The sequence below is a fragment of the Furipterus horrens genome, unplaced genomic scaffold (genome assembly GCF_987537825.1).
Source record: "Furipterus horrens unplaced genomic scaffold, mFurHor1.1.pri manual_scaffold_1, whole genome shotgun sequence".
NCBI lineage: Eukaryota > Metazoa > Chordata > Mammalia > Chiroptera > Furipteridae > Furipterus > Furipterus horrens.
Genome location: NW_028327171.1, coordinates 172,034,043 through 172,058,007, shown reverse-complemented (window position 1 = coordinate 172,058,007; position 23,965 = coordinate 172,034,043). Strand labels below are relative to the sequence as shown.

Here is a 23,965-nt window from a genome sequence, read left to right as displayed (position 1 = left end):
TTTTTGTTTTCTTAAGTTGTTTTAAATTTTTTTTTAATCAAGAGAAACCAGACCAACTAGCGCTTGATAAATATCAAATCGAAAAGACTTCTGTCCATGGAGCTTTTCCAAAGAACAGGCAGAGACACTTGGGATATTTTGTTTACTTCACAGTGGCACATGTACGCCTTCCCCAGGGTGCAGTAAGCAGGGTTGAGCAATAACCAGAGAAGCTCAGAACCACTTGTTCAGATTCATTGACCTATAAACCACTTCTGATATTTCTCGTATAAGATTCTCTTTTTACTTAGTGTATATGAGTGTGTGTGTACTTACTTAATCTACGTTCACTTAGTTACAGCTATAATAAAATCAGAATTGAATTAAAAATAAATTTTAAAAATTAATGAAACTGAGAACCATACAATTGGTCCAAGTCAAGAATAAAACATGAATTTTATTCTTTTTCATTTATGTTTGCATCTGTTTTTATTAGTTGTAATCTTCACAGCGACACTATGTATCCCATTGAATTTTATCAAAATAGTTTAACTGGTTCCGCTATTTTGTTTTTTAGTCCAGGTATCTGATTGTAAATAATTTTTTACTTGAATACATTATACTTTTAATAAATTCCTTAAAAAATATAAATTGAGGCATGACTTCCTAGAGTTTTACCTTTCAAAGATATATTTGAGAGTGAAAAGACAGGGAGCTTTTAATAATTGTCCCAGGACATCAGGCTTAATTAAAGTGGGATGGTCCTATGCCAATGGGGACATAAGCATGTCCTCAAGTATATCCCCCACTACTTGCCTTGGTGCCTAAAATTTCTATCACCACAGTGTTGTTTCAGATTGTGACACAAGGAATACCTTTTCTGAATTATGGGTAAATTACATGGGAGCATTAATACATTAATTGACCATCAGTCATTAACAGTTTAACAGAAAGTAAGTATTTGACTTGGTCCAGAGATGGCTCTAGACTGGCTATCAGCAAGCTTTTTCTACAAAGGGCCAGCTAGTAAATATTTTAGGCTTTGTGGGCCATACAGTTTGTTGTAACTACTCAATTCTACTGTTATAGCAGAAAGCAGCCATTGACAATATTTAAATTAATGAGTTTGTCTGTTAAAATAAAACTTTATTTATGAAAACAGGTGGTGGGCCAGATTTGGCCCACAGACTAACTTTTGCCCACTCCTGCTCTAGAGGCCTGAGAGGCAGGTGGATCAGTCTATATCTCTAGAATTGTATTATTTCCCTGGAGTTCATCTTGCAGTTCTTAACATGAGCTGAGGCCCATGTGTGTGTTGCCTTAAGGGCTCGATATTCTGGTAACTTTAAGGGTTAATTTGTTTGTAAGCTTAATCTTGAATTGCCCTAAATTCAGAGAATGTGTAAAAGGTTTCCACCAGCATACCTCAGTTTCTGAATATAGAGTTCAGACTAGGGTTTCTGTAACAATCTTAGGTCCATTCTAGAATGAGTTTGAAACCCTTCACATTCAGATGGCCTGGAAACAGACTTTTATATACGTTATGGAACCGAGGCTGGTGTTTTGCCACTTTCTTGATCTTATCTGGTTTACAGTCAGCAGTGGGTTGGTCCTCACAGTTTCATTGCTCTGCTTGTATCTTACCTCTCTTTTGATGGGATTCAGGCTTGCTCCTCTTTTATCCTCATATTGTCTGCTATCAGCTGTAGGTCCTTAAATATTGTATTTCTCTTATCCACCTGTCCAGATCCCCTTTCAATACTTCTGAAAAATTATCTTTTTCACAACTTAATGCCCATAATAGCTTTGTTCAACTGTACTTAGTTTTACATAAGCATATTCATATTATTTCATGTGTAAAAGTATTTTTATACACTTCTATACAGTTTTCAATTATGTAAGTACTTCATTTCCTCATTGGTTTTACTTTTCCTTAATTTCAAAAGCATTTAAGGCCCACAAGCAAAAAAATTCAAAACTCATAGTGAATAAATATTTTCTTAGCACTTATTATGTGCCAGGCACATAATAGAATGAAAGGCAAAATTTTAAGTAAAAGGGAGAAAAGAGAAAGCACATGTAAACCAAATGAAACCAAATCAACAAACTCAAGATCAAGCTATACTGCAAAAAGATAAAACTCTGAACCTAAAGCTTTGCTCTGAATTTCCCAAAAGTCCAGGTAAAAAAAAAAAGACATTATAATTCCTTTTGTTTAATAAAAGGAATCACATCAACTGATCAAGAAACTTTTCCTGACCCATAAATTTAAATATTTTCCCCTTCAAAACATTAATTTTTTTAAAGTTAGAAACCTTATTTACTTTTTATTTTTATTATTTTTGGTAACTGTCTATACTATTCAGTACTTGATATACATTGGATAATCAATATTTAACCAAAGACCAGTCAACATTAGTATTATCCTCATTTTTCTTCTAAAGACATAGGAACCTAAGAATTATCACACAAGGTGTGAAAGTTAGGGAACATAGTCTACAATACTGCAGTTATGTCACCAACTACACGTTTGGGGGTCCCCAAGACCATCCTAACCTCAATAGTTTGCTAGAAGGGTTCACAGAATTCACTGAAAGTTGTTATACTCATGGTTAGGGTTTATTATAGGGAATGGTACAGATTAAAATCAGCCACAGGAGAGACACACGGCAGAGTCCAGGAGGGTTCCAAAAGTGGAACTTCTGGTTGTCCTCTTGCCCTGGGTCATGAACAACATGAACTTCTCCCAGCAACCATCTGTGACAATATGCATTCAGTGCTGCCAAACCTGAGGGTTACCTGAGCCTTGGCATCCAGACTCTTCCCTGGGGCTTGATCTTCAAAACCTAGCTGGCCACCCACGTAGATGACCTCAGTCTTCCTCTCCTCCATAGGTTAACTGATTCCAGGTGACCCAAAGACCCCACCTTAAATCACACTGTTGGTGTGGCTCAAAGCCCCCACTCTGAATTACATTGTTATTACCTGGCTGGCCCAAGGCACCTGGGTAAACAAAGACACTTTTCTCAAGGCTAGATATTCCTAGGGCTTAGACGTCACCTCTCAGGAGCCAAAGACAAAGGCCAGACCTTTCTTTTGCTAAGGTTAACTCTATAACATGCAAGGTCAACAGCATGGTTATGAATCCAGTGTCTGACTTTGATCTGCACACCATGGGCTGGTTTATTGGAAACATAACTAGTACTCTCCATGATATGGAATGCTGAAGTTGAAAGATGCATAGTCTTTGACTTTCCCTTTATTTAGTAAACACGAATTCAGTAAATAAAACAACAAAATGTTAGACTTTGGGTTCTTTTTCCCCCCAGCATGTGATTTATGTTGGAATTAAAAGTTCTAACATTTTAGAAAACGTGTTTCTTCCTTTTGGTATTTTTTAGAAGTTCCTCTTTATATTTCAGGAGTTAACACATTCTGACATTTTATCAAGAGGTCCTTTCTTTTAAATCTTCTTCATTCTCTTTATGATTCCAGATCTATAACTTTTATAGCTATAATATTCCAGGATCTTCTGTTCCACTTTGTGTCTTCTTGTAAACTGCTATCCCTCAGCAGCTTTTAAAAATACATATATTTAAAAGATTTTTAGTCTCTTTTAATTTCTGGATATTTCCCACCTTTGTTTTCTTAAGGTGTGGGAAGTAGTTCACTTATTATTCCAGGGAGCACTACCTTTGAGGAGCCAGGGCAAATGAAGTTCCCTACCATGAAGTAAGTTCCATGCACATATAGACTTTTTTTCTTTCACTTTATCATGTGTAGCTCCAGTGCCTATTGTTCTGCTTGACACATACAGACAATACATATCTGCTATGGCAAGAAACTGTTTTCAAAATGTTAATAACCTAATCCTTGTACAAATCTAAAGCAAACATGTATCAAATATTAAACTCATTAATGAGAGAAACCAGCAAGGTGGTAAAGTCAGTTCTAAGACAGGCACTGAGAAAATGTTGGCATAAGATTGCTAGGCTAGATTTTTTAAATGATTACTGTCATCCAGGACAACAAAATTTTTACTGTGGGCTTATCTTTTCTACTGTACACAGATCATTTGCATTTCTACTTAGATAAAACTATTTGCATAGCTATAGGACAAAAAATCATTTGTAACTTAAGAACAATTTGTTGTTGCCTCAGTGGGTTTTCGTGCCAGCAACCATCCTGCTTGCTTTGAACTTTTACCTAGTTATTGCTGGTTCTGGGTCCCCATCTTCAACATGTGTTGTTCAAGCGATAGGCTTCATGATGACTTCTCCAGTTTACCCCTTTTCTCCTTTCTGTTTGACCCAGCTACATTCAGATTACCCAACGATAATGTTTCCGAGTGCCAAAGGCTACCCTGCCCATGGCCCTCAAAAGCAGTTACCGCATAGGTTTTTCCTCTGCAGTTTCCCTGCTTGCAACAACCAAAATTTGGGCTTTATGTGACTTTATGTGATTCTCTGGGCATGTCAAGCCCCCTTCCCTAGGACCTGTGAGTATAATAATTTTTTAAAATTTCATATGAATTTCTGTGGTTATGTTAGAGTGATCTTCAAAGACCTCACAAGGGGAACTTAACTCCTTTGTTTACAACCCAATTTGCATTGCTATCAGTTTTTCAGGAATTAACATCTATCTTTTCAGAGTTGTAAAGTATTCTAATCAATAGTAAAAAGTAAGCCCAATGAAGTATTCTCAGTAATATTGGAGAGTTTAATCTGCATCTTTCGGGTCAGGAAATGAAAAGATATATCCTTCTTGATTTTCAAATGCAGAAACAATGACTAGTTTATTGGTAATGTGATTAGTTTTCTATCAAGCCAAGTGTTTTACTTCAAGGTACTTTTAGTTTCTGTTTATTCAAATTCAGGCATATAGTAGGCACTCAATAAATATTTTTAGAATTAATAAATAATGGCAGAATTTACCTAACTGTTCTGGCTGTGAAGGAGTCATGTTCAGATAATTTGCAGTTGCAAGACAAATTGCTCATGCTTATGAGAGCCATCAGTAGTGGGAACCTGGGGACTATGGGATCAGATTGACATGGTTCAAATCCCAATTCTGCAATGTACTGATTGTATGGTTTCCAGGAAACCAGTTAGCCCCTCTAGGTTTAATTTTCCTTCAACAAAATAAGATAATAATATATAGCTTTGCTGAGATCTAATAAGCATTAATACCTATGTAAAGTGTTGGCCATACTGCGTGCAAAATGCCTCATATGGATTTACAATATAATGGTAGGATAGAGTGGTCTTAGTCCAGGTTGCTATAACAAATTATCATAGACTGGGTGGCTTAAACAACAAAGATATATTTCTCATAATTCTGGAGGCTGGGAAGTCCAAGAAGAAGGCACAGGCACTCTTCCTCTCTCACGATGGCCATCTTCTCATGGCTTCCTCACATGGCAGAGAAGAGAAGAAGCAGGCTCTCTCTGTTTCCTTATAAAAGCTCTAATGCCCTTGAGGCTTCACCTGCATGACTGTTAGAGCTCTCCAAGGCACCATCTCCAAACACCATCCCCTTGGGGATTAGGGTTTCAACATATGAATTCGGAAGAGGGGACACAGCATTCAGTTCATAGCAACAGCCTAAACCATGTTTAAAATAAGAAAAGAATTTATTGTCATCTAGCAAAATCTGGAAAGAAATCACAAATGATGAGAGATCAAAGTAGAGACATAGAGCTAACTCCATTTAAAAAAATTTGCGACAGTTTCCCATTCTGCAATCATAAACACTTCCACTTTTAATCCTATTGTTTCTTAACTTTAAGATTTGTTTAAGCTATAGTTTGAGGGATTTATTATTGGGTGAGAGCAAATAGTCTCTTTGTGGCTTCCTGGGCTTTTGAGACCCAAGAATATTGCAGCTGGATCAAGATCTCGATGAGACTGGTTTCTGTTTAAGTCCTCAAGATAAATGTTCCAGTGTTGTGTAACAAACTCAAAATTTTGAGGGTTAAACCAAGCATGTTATATGCTCAGAGATCCTGTGGATCAGAAATTTGGAAAGGACGCAGGAAGGATGACTTGCCTCTTCCTGGGATATCTGGGATCACAGTTGGAAAAACATGGAGAACAGGGATCACTTAATGGCTGTGAACTGGAGTCATCTGACAGTTTGTTTACTCACATGCCTGGTGTCTGTGCTGGGATGGCTTAAGCACTGGGGCTGCTAACCCTAGTATCTACCTGTAGCCTCTCTATGGTTTGGCTCCTTTTTAACATAGTGGCCTCAGGGTAGTTGGACATCTTACATAATGACTCCAGAGTCTAGGCACAAGCATTCCATCAGATGAGGCAGAAACTGCATTGCCTTTTATGACAACCTCAGAAGGCCCTTAGCATCTCTTCCATAGCCTTGTTGGTCAAAGTGGTCAGAAGCCCATTAGATTCAAGGATAGAGAACATAGACCTACCACTTGGTGGCAGAGTGGCAGGGTCACATTGTAGAGAGGGATGTGGGGTAGGAGATACTGTTATGCCATCTTTGGAAACTAACATTTGTCACAATGAGTGATTTTGTAAAGGTTTAGTTTACATTAGAATATGAAATGAAATATGTTCTGTAGTTGTCAAGATTATTTCCTGTCGTTGAGCTATTTTCACTGCTCTGCATTCAGCTAGTCACACACAATTTTCTTTGTGATGGGCTTTCCTTTTAGCTTTTTCCCGATGTTGCATTTTCTTAGTTTGGGTTCACTACCTCACTGATAAATCTTTTTAAATATTTAATCTATTTCCAGTTTTCAAATAATGTCTCAGGTGCCCTTCAATTCCTTGCAAGTGGTTAATTTAGAAGGTGTTTGAAGCATGACTGCACCTGGCAAAAGCAAATCTAAATGTCAGCCTTGGAAGCACCCAGTGACATTCAGATGACTCCTTTCAGTATAAGGAACTTGTGTTTCTAACACGTAGTGTATCTTGTCAAAAAAGGGCTAGAAATGGTGTCTTTCCCACTCAACATTTTTAGTGTCTCTGAAAGAACTAGCACTCTAGAGCCATGCAGACTTGCTTTAATCCTAGTTTTCCCATTTAGCTGTATGACACTGAGCAGGTTTTTATAAAAAAATATGGGTTAGTTTCCTCACCTATATACTGAAGATAAAAACTTTACAGAGTTGTATTAAGGAAATTAAATAGTCAAAGAAGCTTCTGATCTAGGGCCTGGTTTATAGTAAGAACTCAATAGTAGATAGTAATAGGAGAAACTACCTTTACATTTTTTTGTGACCCTAAATTTCCTTCCAACATAATAAATCTTGATGGAGCTCTTTCGCTGGGCAGGTCAGGGAGGAAGTGTGCACAACAGGGATGGTTTTTGAAGAAGGTGGCTTCCTCTTCCTTACCCTTTGGGCAGTGGCAGCAAAACGTTCACTTGAGAACCATGAGAAGCCAGGGAAAGCAATGTTAGGAGCTTGAGATTGATGGAGGGCACCCTTTCTGAAGGGTGGTTTGTCTCCATGGATGGTCATTGGGTTGTTAAAAAAAAACAGCAAAAAAATTGTACTCACATGAGATGTCCCTTTGCCTGACCACCAGAGAATAGTACACACCTGATTGTAAAAATATACATATATTTAATAAGATGCCATAAAACTTTGAAATGTGTGTTATGTAAAAATAAATTACAAATATGGGATAGAATTTACTTCCATTCCTTGGGATTTCTCATTCAAAATCCCCCTTTAATCTCCAATTATTGTAATAGCCATTATAAAGATAAAAACTGTTTATTGTATTGTTTTAAACTGTGGAAAAACCTTAATTGACTAGAATTTATTGTTTTTCTGTGTGGCAGGTGGTAAAGTTTACCAAATCCTTTGAATTGATGTCTCCAAAGTGCAGCGCCGATGCTGAGAACAGGTAGGACTTGTGAGTTTCATGTTTGTTTGTTTGTTTCTTTATTTCAATTTTTAATGAAAGTTGTATAGAAGATTACATTATTCCTGCATCTTCTCAATTGTTTCTTCCTTGTATTTTGCTCTTTTCCTTTCTTACTTGGCGAGATTTGGCTTTACGTTCAAGGATCTTTTTACGGTCTTGGTCCAGTTTTAGTCTGGTAATAACCACCTTGCTGGGGTGAATTCCCACATGAACAGTTATACCATTAGCTTTCTCCTGTTGTGCTCGTTCAATGTAGATGACACGTTTCTTTCTATAAACCTGGACTACTTTGCCAATCTGCTGCGCTTTGTGATGTCCTCATACAACCTGAACTTCATCATTCTTTCGGATGGGCATGAATCGAACATTGTACTTCTGTCTCAGCTCTTTGGAAAGAGGAGAAGACATAATCTTCCTGCGAATGTGGGAAGGTGCATTGAAATGCCTTTTACGGTTCTTGCTCTGGTCAGAAGTCACAAAGGGATTGAACTTCATTTTGACCTCTGGTGCCTCAGTGATGGTCGCAAAAGGGAAGAGACTCATGTTCGTCTTTTGATCCTTGTCTTCGGTCCTTGGTGTTGGCAGCATTCCACATATTCTTTGAGGATAGAAGTTGTTATTTCTTGAGACCAGCAAGTACAGTCAAATATCATTACTGTTTTGTATTTCAGGACTTAAACATTAACTACCTATATACATTTACAACTGCTAAGTAAGAGAGTCAATATTTAGTTATTTTCTAACTATGCAAACAGCCTAATTTTCTGCTTTATTCTGGCTCTTCATTTCTCTTCCTCCCTTTTGTTTCCTTACATTTGGGCAACAGCATCCCTTGGGGGAAAAGAGTGAGAGTTTCTAGTAATTTGTTTTTTGTCCCCATTGGGATCTTTGAGGCTGTAATGGTAAAAGTGAGGGTTGGGAACAATCAGTGAATTTTTGTTAGCGTTTTCACTGCCCTGAGTAATAGCTAGATTGCTACAAAAATGGATTCTTTCTACTTTCATCACATCGGGAGGAAAGGCTAAAATAGTAAAATTGACCAAAATGCAGATATATGTAGAAAGGCAAGTAAAGTGCTCATGACACCATGATGATGATAATGATACTGACAGCAAGACGGACAGCTTCCATTCTTTGAGTGCTAAGTGTGGTAGTTACTGTTCTAAATGTTTTATATGCAACTAATCCCCAAATAATCTTAGGAAACAGACATTGTACCCTTGCATGACAGTGAATATCTATTGGGTTAATATTTCCCAAATCTTACTCATCAGTCATAATCAAGCTTGGAGAACTTGGTAAAAACTAAATTCTCAGGTCCCAAACTGAGACATTTTATTTCAATCCATTGAAAGTGATCTTTAGGGAAAGATCTACATATTCAGAGGTTCCCTTGGTAATAGCTATTTCAAGGGTAATTTGATTTTCTATGTCATAGCCTTTAAGTTTACAATATGGAAATCAATAAATGAAAATGGACACTTTATTTAGTTAGTTTTTATCACGTGCATGAATTTTAAAAGGCATTTGCTACATACTATATAATTCCATTTATAGGGCATTCTTGAAAAGGCAAAATCATAAGAAGAGGAAGCAGATCAGTAGTTGTTAGGAACTAGAGATGGAGAGAGGGGTTTACTGTGAAGGGGTACAGGGGAATTGGGGGTTATGATGAAACTATTCTATATTTTGCTTGCGGTAGTGGTTGTACAACTGCATCTGTCAAACTTGCAGACCTGTACATTTAAAAGGGTAAATTTTACTGTCTGTAACTTATACTTAAAAATGGGAAAAAAAGACCTTCGTAAGAGGTTTTTTTGTTTTTAGGAAAATGTGTTTTTATCTATAGCTAATGTTAGCTAATCTATACTTTAAAAAACTCAGACATAGAAAATTACTGGTGGTGTACTCAACAATTTTTCTAAAAATTTCATGTAAAATTGCCTGTTAGAAAAATATATCTATTCCTGCTTACTCCTTTAGCTAGTTATGACCTCAAATGAGTTATCTCTTTCATATATAAGGAAGAAAAGCTGTGTGGAATTATTAAAACACTACCTTTGAAATCCTAATGCTTTAATATTGTTCTTTTCTATACTGCTGAATGTGTCCTTGTAGTCCCTGCAGAATTAAATATTTCTAGCCTTTTGATTATTTTTAATGCCAAAAGGACTTTTATGTCAAAATGAAATGACCCAAGGCCCATACTGCCCTTGGCAAACTTTCTAATAATAATGAAAAAAGGTCAGATTTTCTTTAAAATGACTTCTGAAAAGTGTCTTTGAACTTTGACATCATGAGATAGTCCTCTTCATCATTCTATTTATGGACTCTAAATTAATGTAGACTGTTCTTTTATCTCAGAAGACCTTTCCTGCACTGTCTAGTAATTTTCTTCTTGTCGATGTGGGGTCCTTCGGTCACTTATTGGGCCTTACAAGGAAAAAGACAATTGGCTCTAGCATTTACTTCACCAATGGCTGCGGAAGAGACATTGAAAGAGGCCATGAGTCTACAAATCACAGCCTGCTCTCAACACCTTGTAAATCTTTCCTTTAGTCTTTCATCACTTAACATCTTCACTATAGATAATGTCCATTGGATACCTCAGTTCTTGAACATCATTCAGAGTAATGTAGGATAGCTTTTGATGGTAATGTCTATTGCTTTGTGCAACAATGTTTAAGGGTACTATTTCAATACTGATGAACTCTGGTTTAAGTTTTATATGGTCCTTAAAGACTTTTCTAAAAACCAATTTGTTCCTGACTCATCATTTCTGTTTATTGCCTTATGTGGCTAACTGCTTTGTCTTGACCAGTCTCCTCTTGGTCTCCATGTAATTAAGACAAAATCCTTGGTAAATACTCCATTGATAAGATTATCATGAAGTCATGATGGGCTTCTTCTGGTAATAGGAAGTTCTGATTGTTAGAAAGTCATGTTAGGAAGGCATTTAAATTACATTCCTATAACTTCCACCTATTTGTTATAAATTTGTTCATTAGAGATAATTACTTTTGGTCCGAGAGAAGATGGCGGAGGAGTGAGGGGAGGCTGCGCTTTCAGGCTCCTGAGACCCGTCTGTAGTTTGGACTAATTGCAGACAAAACATCTCAGTGAGCAGTTGGACACTGGCAGGAGTCAAGCCTTGGCACTGCTGGATTAGAGAAAAACCATCTGGGAACAACCTATTTAGTGAGAATAGCAGAGGAAAAAGGGACGAGATGGGATTCCTGACTGGGGTGGCTGCCTGAGCTGTGGCTGGAAGTACACAGAGGCTTTTTGGTGATCACAGGCTTCCCCAGAGAGGAGTCGGGAGGAGAGCGGATCTCTGCCCACTGGCAGAGACAGGACTCGACCAGGTGGCATTGGTGCTGAAGGACAGGAGACAGCGTCCTGCTGTGCAAGTGAGAACGTAATTTTTCTTTCTATTTTTCGCTTGTGGACTGTGGAGAGGGGTGGAAATTTGGGGGTGGTAGGACATTCTTGAGGAGCGCAGGCGCAGAGGTGCGCTCGTCCACTCCCCAACCCTCCCCTTGGGTTGGGCTGGTGCACATAGGGAAGTGCCCTCATTCACTGGCCCAGGTGCACAGAGCCATGAGTCCAGGTGACCCTCAGACACGCCCCAACAAACATAAGATCAGTGCCCCAACAGGCACAGGGAGGGCCCACTGAACATGCAGAAGACCGAGCGCAGACACCCCTGGCCAGCTCCAGTGGGCGCCAGTCCGGAGCGCAGACCACTTGCTCAGGCTTTGCTTGTGCCTGCCCAGATGGGTACCAGAATGGCGGGTGGCTGCAGCACAGGAACAGCAGGCGGCAGCGACTCACAGATGCTCACTTCCACTGTGCACAAGTGTCCAGGGTCCTGCCCTAAGAGGTGAGAGACCAACTCCCAGAGCGCGGCTAGGCGACACTGAAGCTAGCTCTCGGGCCGCCTTGCATGCGCACGGGTGCGAGAGCGCTGAAGCACCTCGGCAGGCTTCAATAGGCACCAATCACTCACCTCCACTGTGCCCAAGTGTCTGGGGCCCTGCCCTGGGAGGCAAGAGACCAGCTCCCGGACTGTGGCTGGACAGGCCCAAGGCAAGCTCTCGGGCACCGTGCGCTCGCAGGGGTACACGCACAAAGGCACCTCAGCTGGCTCCAGCGGGCACCAAGGGAGTGCGCTGTGCCGGCCACCGTGGGCGCACACCACTGCTGTACACCGCTGCTGCAAGGAACAAGAACCTCTGACCCGCCACATTAGACCAGCTGGGGACGCAGAAAAAGAAGACAACACACGAAGGCTGAACTGAGTAAAAACATTCCTTTTTTTTTTTTTTTTTTTCCCCCTTCCTTAAAAAAGGGAAAAAAGAAGAGATGAGCGGAAGGGGAAAACAAACAAACAAACAAAAAACCTATATCTCTAATTTGTTTCATATAACCTCTCCTTCTCATCCTTCCTCTTTAATCATTGTTTATTTGTTTGTGTGTCTAGTTTAGCCTCTCTTTCACTCTAAATAAATAGAATATAATTACTATATAAATCCAATACTATACAATCCCACTTTCTTACTATATTCTGCATTTTCCATCCTTTTCTTCTGTTGTTATTAACATACAATGTAAATATTACCTACTGTCTTGCATAGTCTCAACTATTATTAATCTATCATCTCCTCTCTCAAAAATCATAATTTCCTCCCTAAAACAACTCTTATCTATTCTTTCTATAGTATAAAAGCTCTAACCTCTCTACATTTATATTAATACTGGCTCGTTGGCTCACGATAGCGGGATAGAGGGTGGGGGATATTTTTGAGGCTGTGGGTCTCCTGCCTGGGCTGTGTGTTTATGTTTTTAACAACATCTCCACAAAAGAACTCAAGACAAAGTGGATAGAGTGACTCTCAATCAACTAGCCAGAAGGAAGATCCTACCAAAGAGCATCTGAAATATAACCAGACAGCATAAACAAATGACATAAAGGGTACCCCAAGAACATCAGGCTCAGGAGATCAAAGAGACTGCACCACTGAAACCCCCAGATCTCCTATAAAGAATCTCATACCACAAAGGTGGGAAGTCAAAGCAGACAAACCCAAAAAATAAAAACAAACAAGAAGAATCCAACATGGTAAGATGCAGAAATAACCTCTCAATGAAAAGAATAGAGGAATCCCCAGAAAGAGAGGTAGATGAAATAGACATAGCCCAAATATCAGACACGGAATTCAAAACAATGGTGGTAAAGAAGCTCAATATACTTGACAACCTTAAAAACAACTATGACAACCTCCAAGGAAGTTACCAACAGCTCCAAGAAAACTACAGGGAACTTGGCAGAGAACTACACCAGCATAAAAAGGACATAGAAACTATTAACAAGAACCAGGAAGAAATGAAGAATTCAAGCTCTGAACTGAAAAACACAGTAGAATCAGTCAAAAGCAGACTAAACAAAGCAGAGGATCAGATTAGTGAGTTAGAAGATAATGTAGAGAAAAATTCCCAGACAATACAGCAAAATGAAAAAAGATTGAAAAAGTATAAAGAAGAAATAAGGGAATTACAGGATAGCATAAGGAAAAACAATATCAGAATAATTGGAATTAAAGAGGGATCAGAAGAACAAGGAATAGAAAAACTGATAGGAGAAATAGTGACAGAAAATTTTCCCAACCTGATGAGAGAAAAAGTTATACAAGTTCAGGAAGCACAAAGAGTTCCAATGAAGAGGAACCCCCAAAAACCCACTCCAAAGCACATCATAATTAAAATGGCAACATTCCAAGACAAAGAGAGAATTCTAAAAGCAGCAAGAGAAAAACAGCAAATAACATACAAGGGAGCTCCAATAGGCTATTGACTGATTTCTCAACAGAAACACTACAAGCCAGAAGGGAATGGTCAAAAATATTTCAAGCAATGAAAAACAAAGGCCTACAATCAAGAATACTCTACCCAGCAAGACTCTCATTCAAAATGGAAGATGAAATAAGGAGTTTCTCAGACAAAGAAAGACTAAAAGAATACATCTCCACCAAACCAGCATTGCAAGATATGCTAAAGGAAGTGTTCTAAGAAAAAAGAAGAAGAAGAAAAAAAAAAGAGTAGAGGAACAGAGGTACAAAGGGAAATGAATGAATACACGTCAATAATAACCTTAAATGTAAATGGATTAAATGCTCCAATTAAAAGACATAGGGTAACTGAATGGATAAAAAAACAGAACCCACATATTTGCTGTCTACAAGAAACACACCTCAAAACAAAAGATTTACATAGACCGAAAGTAAAGGGATATAAAAAAAATATTCCAAGCAAACAGACCTGAAAAAAAAGCCTGAGTAGCAGTCCTCATATCAGACAAAACGGATTTCATAGCAAGGGCAATAAAAAGAGATAAAGAAGGACATTTCATAATACTTAAAGGAACAATCCATCAAGAATATATAACACTGATAAACATATATGCACCCAACATAGGAGCACCCAAATACATAAAGCAAATACATAAAGCAAATACTAGAAGACCACAAGAAGGATATTAACAACAACACACTCATAGTAGGGGACTTCAACACTCCATTATCAGCAATAGACAGATCATTGAAGCAAAGAAACACCAAGGATATACAGGCATTGAACAACACTAAACCACATGGACTTAACTGATATATATAGAACTTTCCACCCCAGAGAAGCAAAATATACATTCTTTTCAAATGCACATGGGACATTTTCAAAGATAGACCACATGATAGAACACAAAACAGGCCTCAACAAATTCAAGAAAATTGAAATCATATCAAGCATCTTTTCAGACCACAATGCCTTGAAACTAAAAAATCAACCTCAGAGAAAAAAATCAAAGACACCCAAACTCATGGAGAATGAATAACATGCTATTAAATAATAAATGGGTTAACAATGACATCAAAGAAGAAATCAAGAAATTTCTAGAAACTAATGATAATGAACACACAACAGCCCAAAACCTATGGGACACAGCAAAAGCAGTCCTAAGAGGAAAGTTCATAGCAATACAGGCATATCTGAAAAGGATAGAAGAATCTCAAATAAAAAATTTAACCCTAAAGCTACAAGAACTACAACAATAACAACAAACGAAGCCTAGAGCAAGGAGAAGGAAGGAAATCATCAAGATCAGAGCAGAATTAGATGACATAGAGACTAAACAAACAATCCAAAAGATCAACAAAACTAGGAGCTGGTTCTTCGAAAAAATAAACAAAATCAACAAACCTGTAGCCAGGCTCATCAAGAAAAAAAGAGAGAGACCCAAATAAACAAAATCAGAAATGAAAGAGGAGAAATCACAACTGATACCACAGAAATACAAATGACAGTAAGAAATTACTACAAACAACTGTATGGCAAGGAATTTGACAACCTAGAAGAAATGGACAAATTTCTAGAAACATATAACCTTCCAAAACTGAATCAAGAAGAAGTAGAAAGTCTCAACAGACCAATAACAAAGAAGGAAATTGAAACAGTAATCAAAGATCTCCCTGCACACAAAAGCCCTGGACCGGATGGCTTCACAGGCGAATTTTACAAAACATTTAGGGGAGAACTAACTCCTACCTTCCTCAAACTATTCCAAAAAATCAAAGAAGAGGAAAAACTCTCAAACTCTTTCTATGAAGCCAGTATTACCCTAATTCCAAAAATAGGTCAAGACACAACAAAGAAAGAAAACTACAGGCCAATATCACTAATGAACATAGATGCTAAAATCCTTAGCAAAGTATTGGCAAACAGGATCCAGCAATACATCAAAAAGGTAATACACCACGCTCAAGTGGGATTCATCCCAGGGATGCAAGAATGGTTTAATATTCGCAAATCAATAAATATAATACATCACCTAAACAAAATGAAAGACAAAAATCACACGATCATATCAATAGATGCAGAAAAAGCATTTGATAAAGTACAACACCTATTTATGATGAAAACACTCAGTAAAATGGGAATAGAGTGAGCATTCCTTATCATAATTAAGGCTATATATGAGAATCCTGGAGCCAACATCATACTCAATGGACAAAAACTGAAAGCATTCCCCCTGAAATCAGGAACTAGACAAGGCTGTCCACTCTCTCCACTCCTTTTCAACATAGTGTTGGAAGTCCTAGCCACAGCAATCAGACAAGAAAAAGAAATAAAAGGCATCCAAATTGGGAAAGAAGAAGTAAAACTATCATTATATGCAGATGACATGATAGTATAACTAGAAAACCCTATAAACTTCACTAAAAGACTACTCGATATAATAAGTGAATTTGGCAAAATAGCAGGGTACAAAATAAATATCCAGAAATCTAAGACATTTCTGTACACCAACAATAAAATATCAGAGACAGAGACAAAAAAGAAAATACCATTTACTATAGCAACAAGAAAAAGTACCTAGGAGTCGTCGTCGGCAGCCGTCCGTCTCGAGAGACGATGGTGTAGTTTCTTAAGAGTCTATCTGCACCGCCGAGAATGCCTGTGCAGTCCGACTCGGGAGTGACACGGTATCTGTCTCCTCCCGTGTTGAATCGACATCTTGCGATGAAGCTACAGAGCCTGGGCAGGGTGATATGGAGGGTCTGCTGTTGCCCATGCAGCAGATCCCCCCTCTCTTCGCAGCTGAAGGGTCCAAGGGAAAGACGGAGTCAATACAGCTTGGCTTCAGGTGCGCCGCAGGAGTTGCCGGTGTTGACTACAACGTCAAACCGCCTTAGGGACTCCGGCTCCGGATTTTCTGTCGGGGTTTACTCCCTTAGCCTTTCCCCTGAAGAGGTATGCCGCAAGGCAGCGGAGGTTTTTTGGAGTCAGAGTTTTCCTTCTCTGATGTGCCCTGACTGGAAGATCGAACCAGCGACACTTAGCTCGCAGGCCGATGCTCAATCCACTGAGCCAAACCAGCCAGGGTTATACCTAGGAGTAAACTTAACCAAAGAGATAAAAGACCTGTACTCTGAAAATTACGTAACATTGAAGAAAGAAATTAAGGAAGATACAAATAAATGGAAGCATATACCATGTTCTTGGATGGGAAGAATCAACATCATTAAAATGTCCATACTACCCAAAGCAATTTACAGATTCAATGCAATCCCTATTAAAATACCAATGACATATTTCACAGACTTAGAACAAATACTCCAAAAATTTATATGGAACCAAAAAAGACCCCAAATAGCAAAAGCAATCTTGAGACAGAAGAACACAGCAGGAGGAATCACAACACCAGATATCAAACTATACTACAAAGCCACTGTGATCAAAACAGTCTGGTACTGGCATAAGAACAGACATATAGATCAGTGAAACAGAATAGAGAGTCCAGAAATAAGCCCAGGCCCCTATGGTCAACTAATATTTGATAAAGGAGGAAGGAACATAAAATGGAGAGAGAAGAGCCTCTTTAACAAATGGTGCTGGGAGAACTGGACAGGGACGTGCAAAAAAAAAAAAAAAAAAATGAAACTAGACCACCAACTTACACCACACACGAGAATAAACTCAAGATGGATCAAAGACTTAAATGTAAGCCATGACACCATAAAAGTCCTAGAGGAAAACATAGGCAGGGAAATTTCAGATATCCCACATAACAATATCTTCACGGATACTTCTCCTAAGGCAAGAGAAATAAAGGAAAAAATAAACAAATGGGATTACATCAAACTAAAGATTTTCTGCTCAGCAAAAGAAAACGTCAGCAAGATGAAAAGGAAACCAACCATATGAAAAAACATATTTGCCGATGACATCACAGACAGGGGACTGATTTCCAAAATATATAAAGAGCTTATATGACTCAGCATCAAGAAAACAAACAACCCAATTTAAAAATGGGCAAAGGACCTGAACAAACACTTCTCTGAAGAGGACATACAGAAGGTCCATAGACATATGAAAAAATGCTCAACATCACTAGCCATCAGGGAGATGCAAATAAAAACCACAATGAGATACCATTTTACACCAGTCAGAACGGCCATCATCAACAAATCAACAAACAACAAGTGCTGGTGAGAAACGGGAACCCTTGTGCACTGTTGGTGGGAATGCAGACTGGTGTAGCCACTTTGGAAAACAGTATGGAATTACCTCAAAAAACTAAAAATGGAACTGCCTTTCAAACCAGCGATTCCACTGCTAGGATTATACCCAAAAAATCCTAAAACACTAATTCAAAAGAACTTATGCACCCCTATGTTCATAGCAGCACTGTTTACAACAGCTAAGTGCTGGAAACAGCCTAAATGCCCATCTATAGATGAGTGGATCAAAAAACTGTGGTACATTTACACAATGGAATACTATGTAGCAGAGAGAAAGAAGGAACTCCTGCCATTTGCAACAACATGGATGGAACTAGAGAGAATTATGCTTAGTGAAATAAGCCAGGCCAAAAAAAAAAAAAAATACCATATGATATCACTTAATACAGGAAACTAATGAACAACACAAACAAAAGAACTAAATAGAACAAAGAGCAGAATAGCAGTCAATAGGGAGGAGGGGGGAGGGAAAGAAGGGGGATAAGTAAGGGAAGGGTTTAGTCAAAGAATGTGTATAAATGACTCATGGACATGGACAACGGGGAGGGATATGATTGTGGGAGAAGGGGTGGGCTGGGTGGGGGAGAGAAATGGGGGAAAAATGGGACAACTGTAATTGAAAAACCAAAAAATAAAAAATAAAATAAAAATAAAAAAAGAGATAATTATTTTGATTAACTTTATTTCTTCATTCAACAGCCATATATATGTTCAATATCTATACTCTGTGCTGGTTACTCTGATAGGTAATGCGGCTACAGAGATTTTTTTTTTTAATCAGCAGTTTCTGCCCTCAAGAATCTCGAGGTCAATGTACAAGGGTATGAGTAGGTTAAGAATATAATATAAGCATAACCAAATTTTGCCAGACTTCCAGACCATGGGTATAAATGAAGTCCCATTAACAGTGATAATTTACACTTGACTGTTTGGTCATTGTTCCCTTAATAGTTTAAGAGCCACAACCCCTTGCAAAAGCCACTCTTGAAGTAGTTCTGAGAATCCCGAGATTATAATTTTAAAAAAAAATTTATTGTTAACTCATCATTTCTCCCAAGTGTTCACCCCTAAATCCTCTCCCACTATACATGGCAGAACAGCATTTGCTGAGCATGGGCTACCCTTCCCATCCCAGAATTCCTGTGGGCATAACTGGACTCCTCACCAGTGTGGTGCCCAAATTCCACTGGCACTGTCTCAGATGCCCTGGTGATGTTTCCAAACCTGAGCAAGGCTGGGTAATTTGTGCAGAAGCAGGAAGAAAGCTCACTTTCTTTACCATGTGTTATAGTTTGTTGCATGGCCAGAGCACAGCCCTTTTCTTGAGGATCACTGCTATGTGATGAATAGCGTCTCACCTGTTGCTTCCAAGATTTTCTATTTGTAACCAGCTTTCAACAGTTTGATCAGGATGTGTTTAGGTATGGATCCCTTGAGTTTATCCTACCTGGAGTATGTTGAGCTTTCTGAATGTATAGATTAATGCTTATTTTAATCAAATATGGAAAGTTTTCAGCCATTCTTTATTCAAATATTCTTTCTGTCCCCTTTACTCTCTCCTCTCCTTCTGAGATACCCATTATGCATATGTTCATATGCTTGAAACTCTTCATTATTTAAATTATGTTTTGTTTTGTTCCTAAAACTAGATATTTTCAGTTATCCTATCTTCAAGTTTGGTGATTCTTTCTTCTGGCTTCTCAAACCTGTTGTTGAGTCATCTTAGTCAATTTTCATTTCATTGATTATACTTTTTAATTTTAGATGCATTATTTGGTTCTTTTTTTTATAATTTCCATCTCTTATTGATATTCTATATTTAATGAGATGTTGTTATTATATTCCTTTAGTTCTTTCTATATGGTTTTCTTTGGTATTTTTTAACACATTTATTATAGATAACTTAAAGTCTGTGTCTACTAAGTTCATCTGGGTTTCAGGAACAGTTTCTACTGACTGCTCTTCTTTCCTGTATACTTTTTTTCCTGTATTATTTGTACATCTCATTATTTTTTGTTAATAGCTGACTATTTTAAATAATACAATGTGAAAACTCTGAGAATTAGATTTGCTCCTTACTCACTCCATGTAGGGTTTGTTGTTGTTTCTATATGTTGCTGTTATTGTGCTATTGTTTGTTGCTTAGTGACATTCCTGAACTATTATTTTTTGTGGAGGGAACTGAATTCTCTTTTTGGTTAGCTTGATTGTCAGCTAATGATTCAACAGAGATTTCCTTGAAAGCACTCAGCCAGTAAGTCTTCCAGCCTTGTTGAGGGGATCTGTGTGCATCCGGGGAACACTTTCATTTCTGTGACAGGGAGTTTACTTAGCTTCCACTTTCTGCTGACACAGAACTCCAAGGTCAGCCAGAGTTGAGAGATTAGGGTTTTCTCAGGTGTCTCCTGGGCATCTATTCAGCTCTGCAAGTGAGCATGCCTTTCTAGATTTCCAGGAATGTCAGAGCTTTCCAAAGCACCCTATAAATATTTCTTTCCCATGCTTCCCCTTTTAAGTTTTCTGGTCAGCTCCATGTTAACTGCAACTCTTACGCCAGCCTAAGGTAGTTGTGATGTTAAACAATTATGTATTTTTTCCCCAACAAATGCCTCAGGGGTAAATTCTGCTTGCAGTGGGTGAGCTCCAAGCCAGGTCGAATAAAGACAAGCTCTATGAGTGGAAATTTCCATGGAGCTGCCAAACAAGTCAGATAATGGCAATTTTCTGGGGACAGGACCTGTGGGGAGCTCCAAGTCAGTTCTTTCTGTGTCAGTGGCTGCTAAGCTGCTGGGCTTCTCAGCTGATACGATTATGGGACTTGTTTTCACAGCTACCCTGGAGCTGGGGAGAGAGACGTGGGAATAAATAGATTAAAATGCCACAAAACTTGCTGTCCATACAAAGATTCAACTGTTTTTCTTGAATAAACACTCTGTGGATTTTTGCCAGCCTTTTCTTAATTTCCAGAGTTCTTAAAAAGCTGCTTTAAAAATTTTTTGCTAGTGTTTCCACTGTTTTTATGGAAGAACAAATTTTCAGTGTTCCTTATTCTGTAAGTTTGGAAGATTTCTCCTCTTTTTACCTTATTTTTAATTTTTCTATTGCCTAAAGAAACAGGAAATATTAGACAAACTTAACCTACTGATATAAGTCAGAATATTTCCACAACATATGAATGTATCCTCTTCCTTTGCCTTTCTTCAGGGATTTTCTTTCTTGTACTGTGCTAAGAAGGATGTGCTGGGAAACATGAGGTGGTTGCTTTGTATAAATAAAAACATGATACCTCTTCTAATTTGAAGGAAATGAAGAAAACCTTTACAACATTAAAAATTAAAACAGCATCATCACCACTACCACCAGTCATCTTGGAACATAAGCAGGATTTATGCTGCTATGAAGCTTTAAACAAGAACCTTAGGATATTTTTTTGACTGTTCATTGTCCAGCAAATTCAGGACTGCTGAACCTCATTATGCCAATATTTAATGTTGTTAATTGAAGAAGAGAGATCCAGATGGCCCTGGAGGCTCATTTCTACCCCTTTTCAGTTGTTTAGCAAAGAGATGGCTCATCGGTCTGAGTTAGCTCAATGGAAGTCAAGACTTCAGGCTGAGCTCTGAGACTCCCTCTTGGTATCAAGGCCACTTCTTTATCAGAAAGCTCCATTGTTATAGAGTCCCCTAGATACATTCTTCATTCTGTCCCTAAAAATACACAGGGTGTTATGAGTTTGGGAAGTTTCCAGTGAAACACGTTACATCTAACCCAAGCACACATCTCAGAGAATGATGTCACTGTGATACTTCTCGGCTTGCATGCCACCCCCGCCCCCAGCCAAATAACCTCATTTCCTAAATGTCCTCCATGACAATAGTGGTGTGTGTGTCCATACCCCATTTGTATGATGCTGATTTTGCAAAAATTGAACATCAGTGGAGAGGAAATATTTGTAATGAAGCTGTGTCCCTTCCAAACTCTTAAGAAACTCAAGGACACATATTTTCCAAGCATATATAATTTCCTTCTTTTCATTTTTCTGCCTTTGAACATGAAAATTCAAATGAAAGACAAACCCTTTCATTACCCATATTCATTTCAGACCAATGGACTTGTCACTCTGGTAAAACTGAGGATAATGAAAGTTATAAAAGCATTCTATGAATAACAAGACAAATGAATAAATACTGAGATCAAACATAATAAGGTAGCCTATGTGGGTCAGCTGTCCCTTAGATTGATGCTACACAGTAAGTAAAGTTATAGCAACTCAGAAACCTTGACAATCGGCTTTTATATTTGATTCTCTTACTTTGAGTGGCCTCTCATTAAAAATGCTGTAGATAATATTTTAACACATTAAGTCCACTTTTCCATTTTTGTTATGTAGACATATGTCCAGGACTAGTTGGAAAGGGATGCCCTCTATCCAGACCAGATGGAGAGATGCAGAGGGGCTACTCAAAACATCTAGCAGCATATGATTTTAACTATGTGCTACATTATCAGCAATTTTGCCAGTCAGCACATTTCTCTTCAGCACCTCTCCAAATGTGACAATGATGCCACAGTCAAAAACAATAATCTCTCTCTTGCCCCAGGAAATAAGCAGTTAACCAGAGCATGTTTTATACCTTAGTGTTTTATATGTTTTATACCTTAATAAAAGGGAAATCTTTTTGGTATAAGAAACTGATTGAGAGGTTTCTATGTGCCGTGCATTCTTTAACATTATATTATGTAGTATAAAACCCTGTAAAACAAGTTTTAGTTCTCTTATTTTCCATTAGGGAAACTAAGAATCAGAGTTTTTAAAATTTTACCTGTAGTTTCACAGCTAGGAAATGTTGGGCCAAGATACCAGAAAAAGATATCCTCCAGATTTGCTTGGCTGTGAAACCAAGCAGTTGTCATGATATGATAAAAAGTTAGAGACACCAACCATTCACAGCAATGTCATCTGACACCCATCCAACACAGTTCCCCAAAGTGACACCAACTCCTTGGGGTGATAAATTTCATTATTCTAATTGTACAACTTGAAGAAATGAAGGATAGAATCAGTCCCCATGCCTTAATTTCTGATAGCACAAAATGCTTAGAATGAGAGAAATAGGAGTGTGATGAAGTGTCCTCAGGCTAGACCTTAAAGACAAGTCCATGAACAGGCCATGATACGCTTCAGGAACTTCTGCACCTTAGAGCATCTCCCTACCACAGTGTAAGAATTGACAGGCTAGTTTTCCTTGCTAATTATACTTTTGTTACTTTTTATGGAGGAAAGACTTGTTTGGTAACCTTTAAAGGTAGACGGAAAGCAGTAGGAGATTATTAATTTCCCAATTCTGGGTGTTTGAGAGTTTCCTGCTGAGGTCCTAGCTTTGAGTCCCACTGGCATTGACTGTGTTTCTTAATCTTTTAATTGAAAGACAACTTCAATTAATGTTGCATAATCCAGAAGGGCCCAGGGATAGACAGGCTTACCTGAGAAGAAAACTTAAGGAATGGAGTTTGTCTTTGTGAACCAAAGTCCAGATCTCTAGTTGATGAAGCAAAATGGCAAATAGTACCAGGCCCAACCTATAGATCAAAAATAAGTTTTTGTTTGCAAAGCATAAAAAAAAAAATATCTGTCCTAAAGAGTTCTTGGAGTTCCTGACTTTTCGTCTCTCTGAATCCTACCCCCACTGGATAATACTTAAGCTGTCAGACAGCAGTTGACGTCAATACGTGACAATGAGAAAACAGATTGTCAATGTTGAAACTAATGTTTCTAAGCCAATTATCTATTTTTAGTTAATAGTAACAGTTTTATTAATGATTGTTGACACATCAAGGTAAGTGTGTTAATTCAATCTTGAAAATATTAAATTTGAAGTGCCCGGGGATAATCAGAAGGAAGTGCTGAGAAAGTGCTTGGATATATATGTGTAGGGAACTTGGGACCCAGTGGGTAGCTGATGTGGATGTGGGAATCATCAGTGTGGTTATAGACACAAAATAAGTGCA

At 38.2% G+C, this 23,965-nt stretch overlaps 1 protein-coding gene and 1 pseudogene across 1 annotated transcript in view; one reads left to right on the top strand and one right to left on the bottom strand.

Annotated features, from left to right (window-relative positions):
* Nucleotides 1–23,965, top strand: part of PDE11A (phosphodiesterase 11A) — a 356,500-nt gene that overhangs the window by 120,914 nt on the left and 211,621 nt on the right. The window contains exon 5 of the mRNA XM_090268071.1: nt 7,795–7,859. Within this exon, the coding sequence (XP_090124197.1) occupies nt 7,795–7,859 (65 nt within the window). The remainder of the gene's footprint in view (nt 1–7,794; nt 7,860–23,965) is intronic.
* Nucleotides 7,937–8,375, bottom strand: LOC150022299 (large ribosomal subunit protein uL24 pseudogene; annotated as a pseudogene).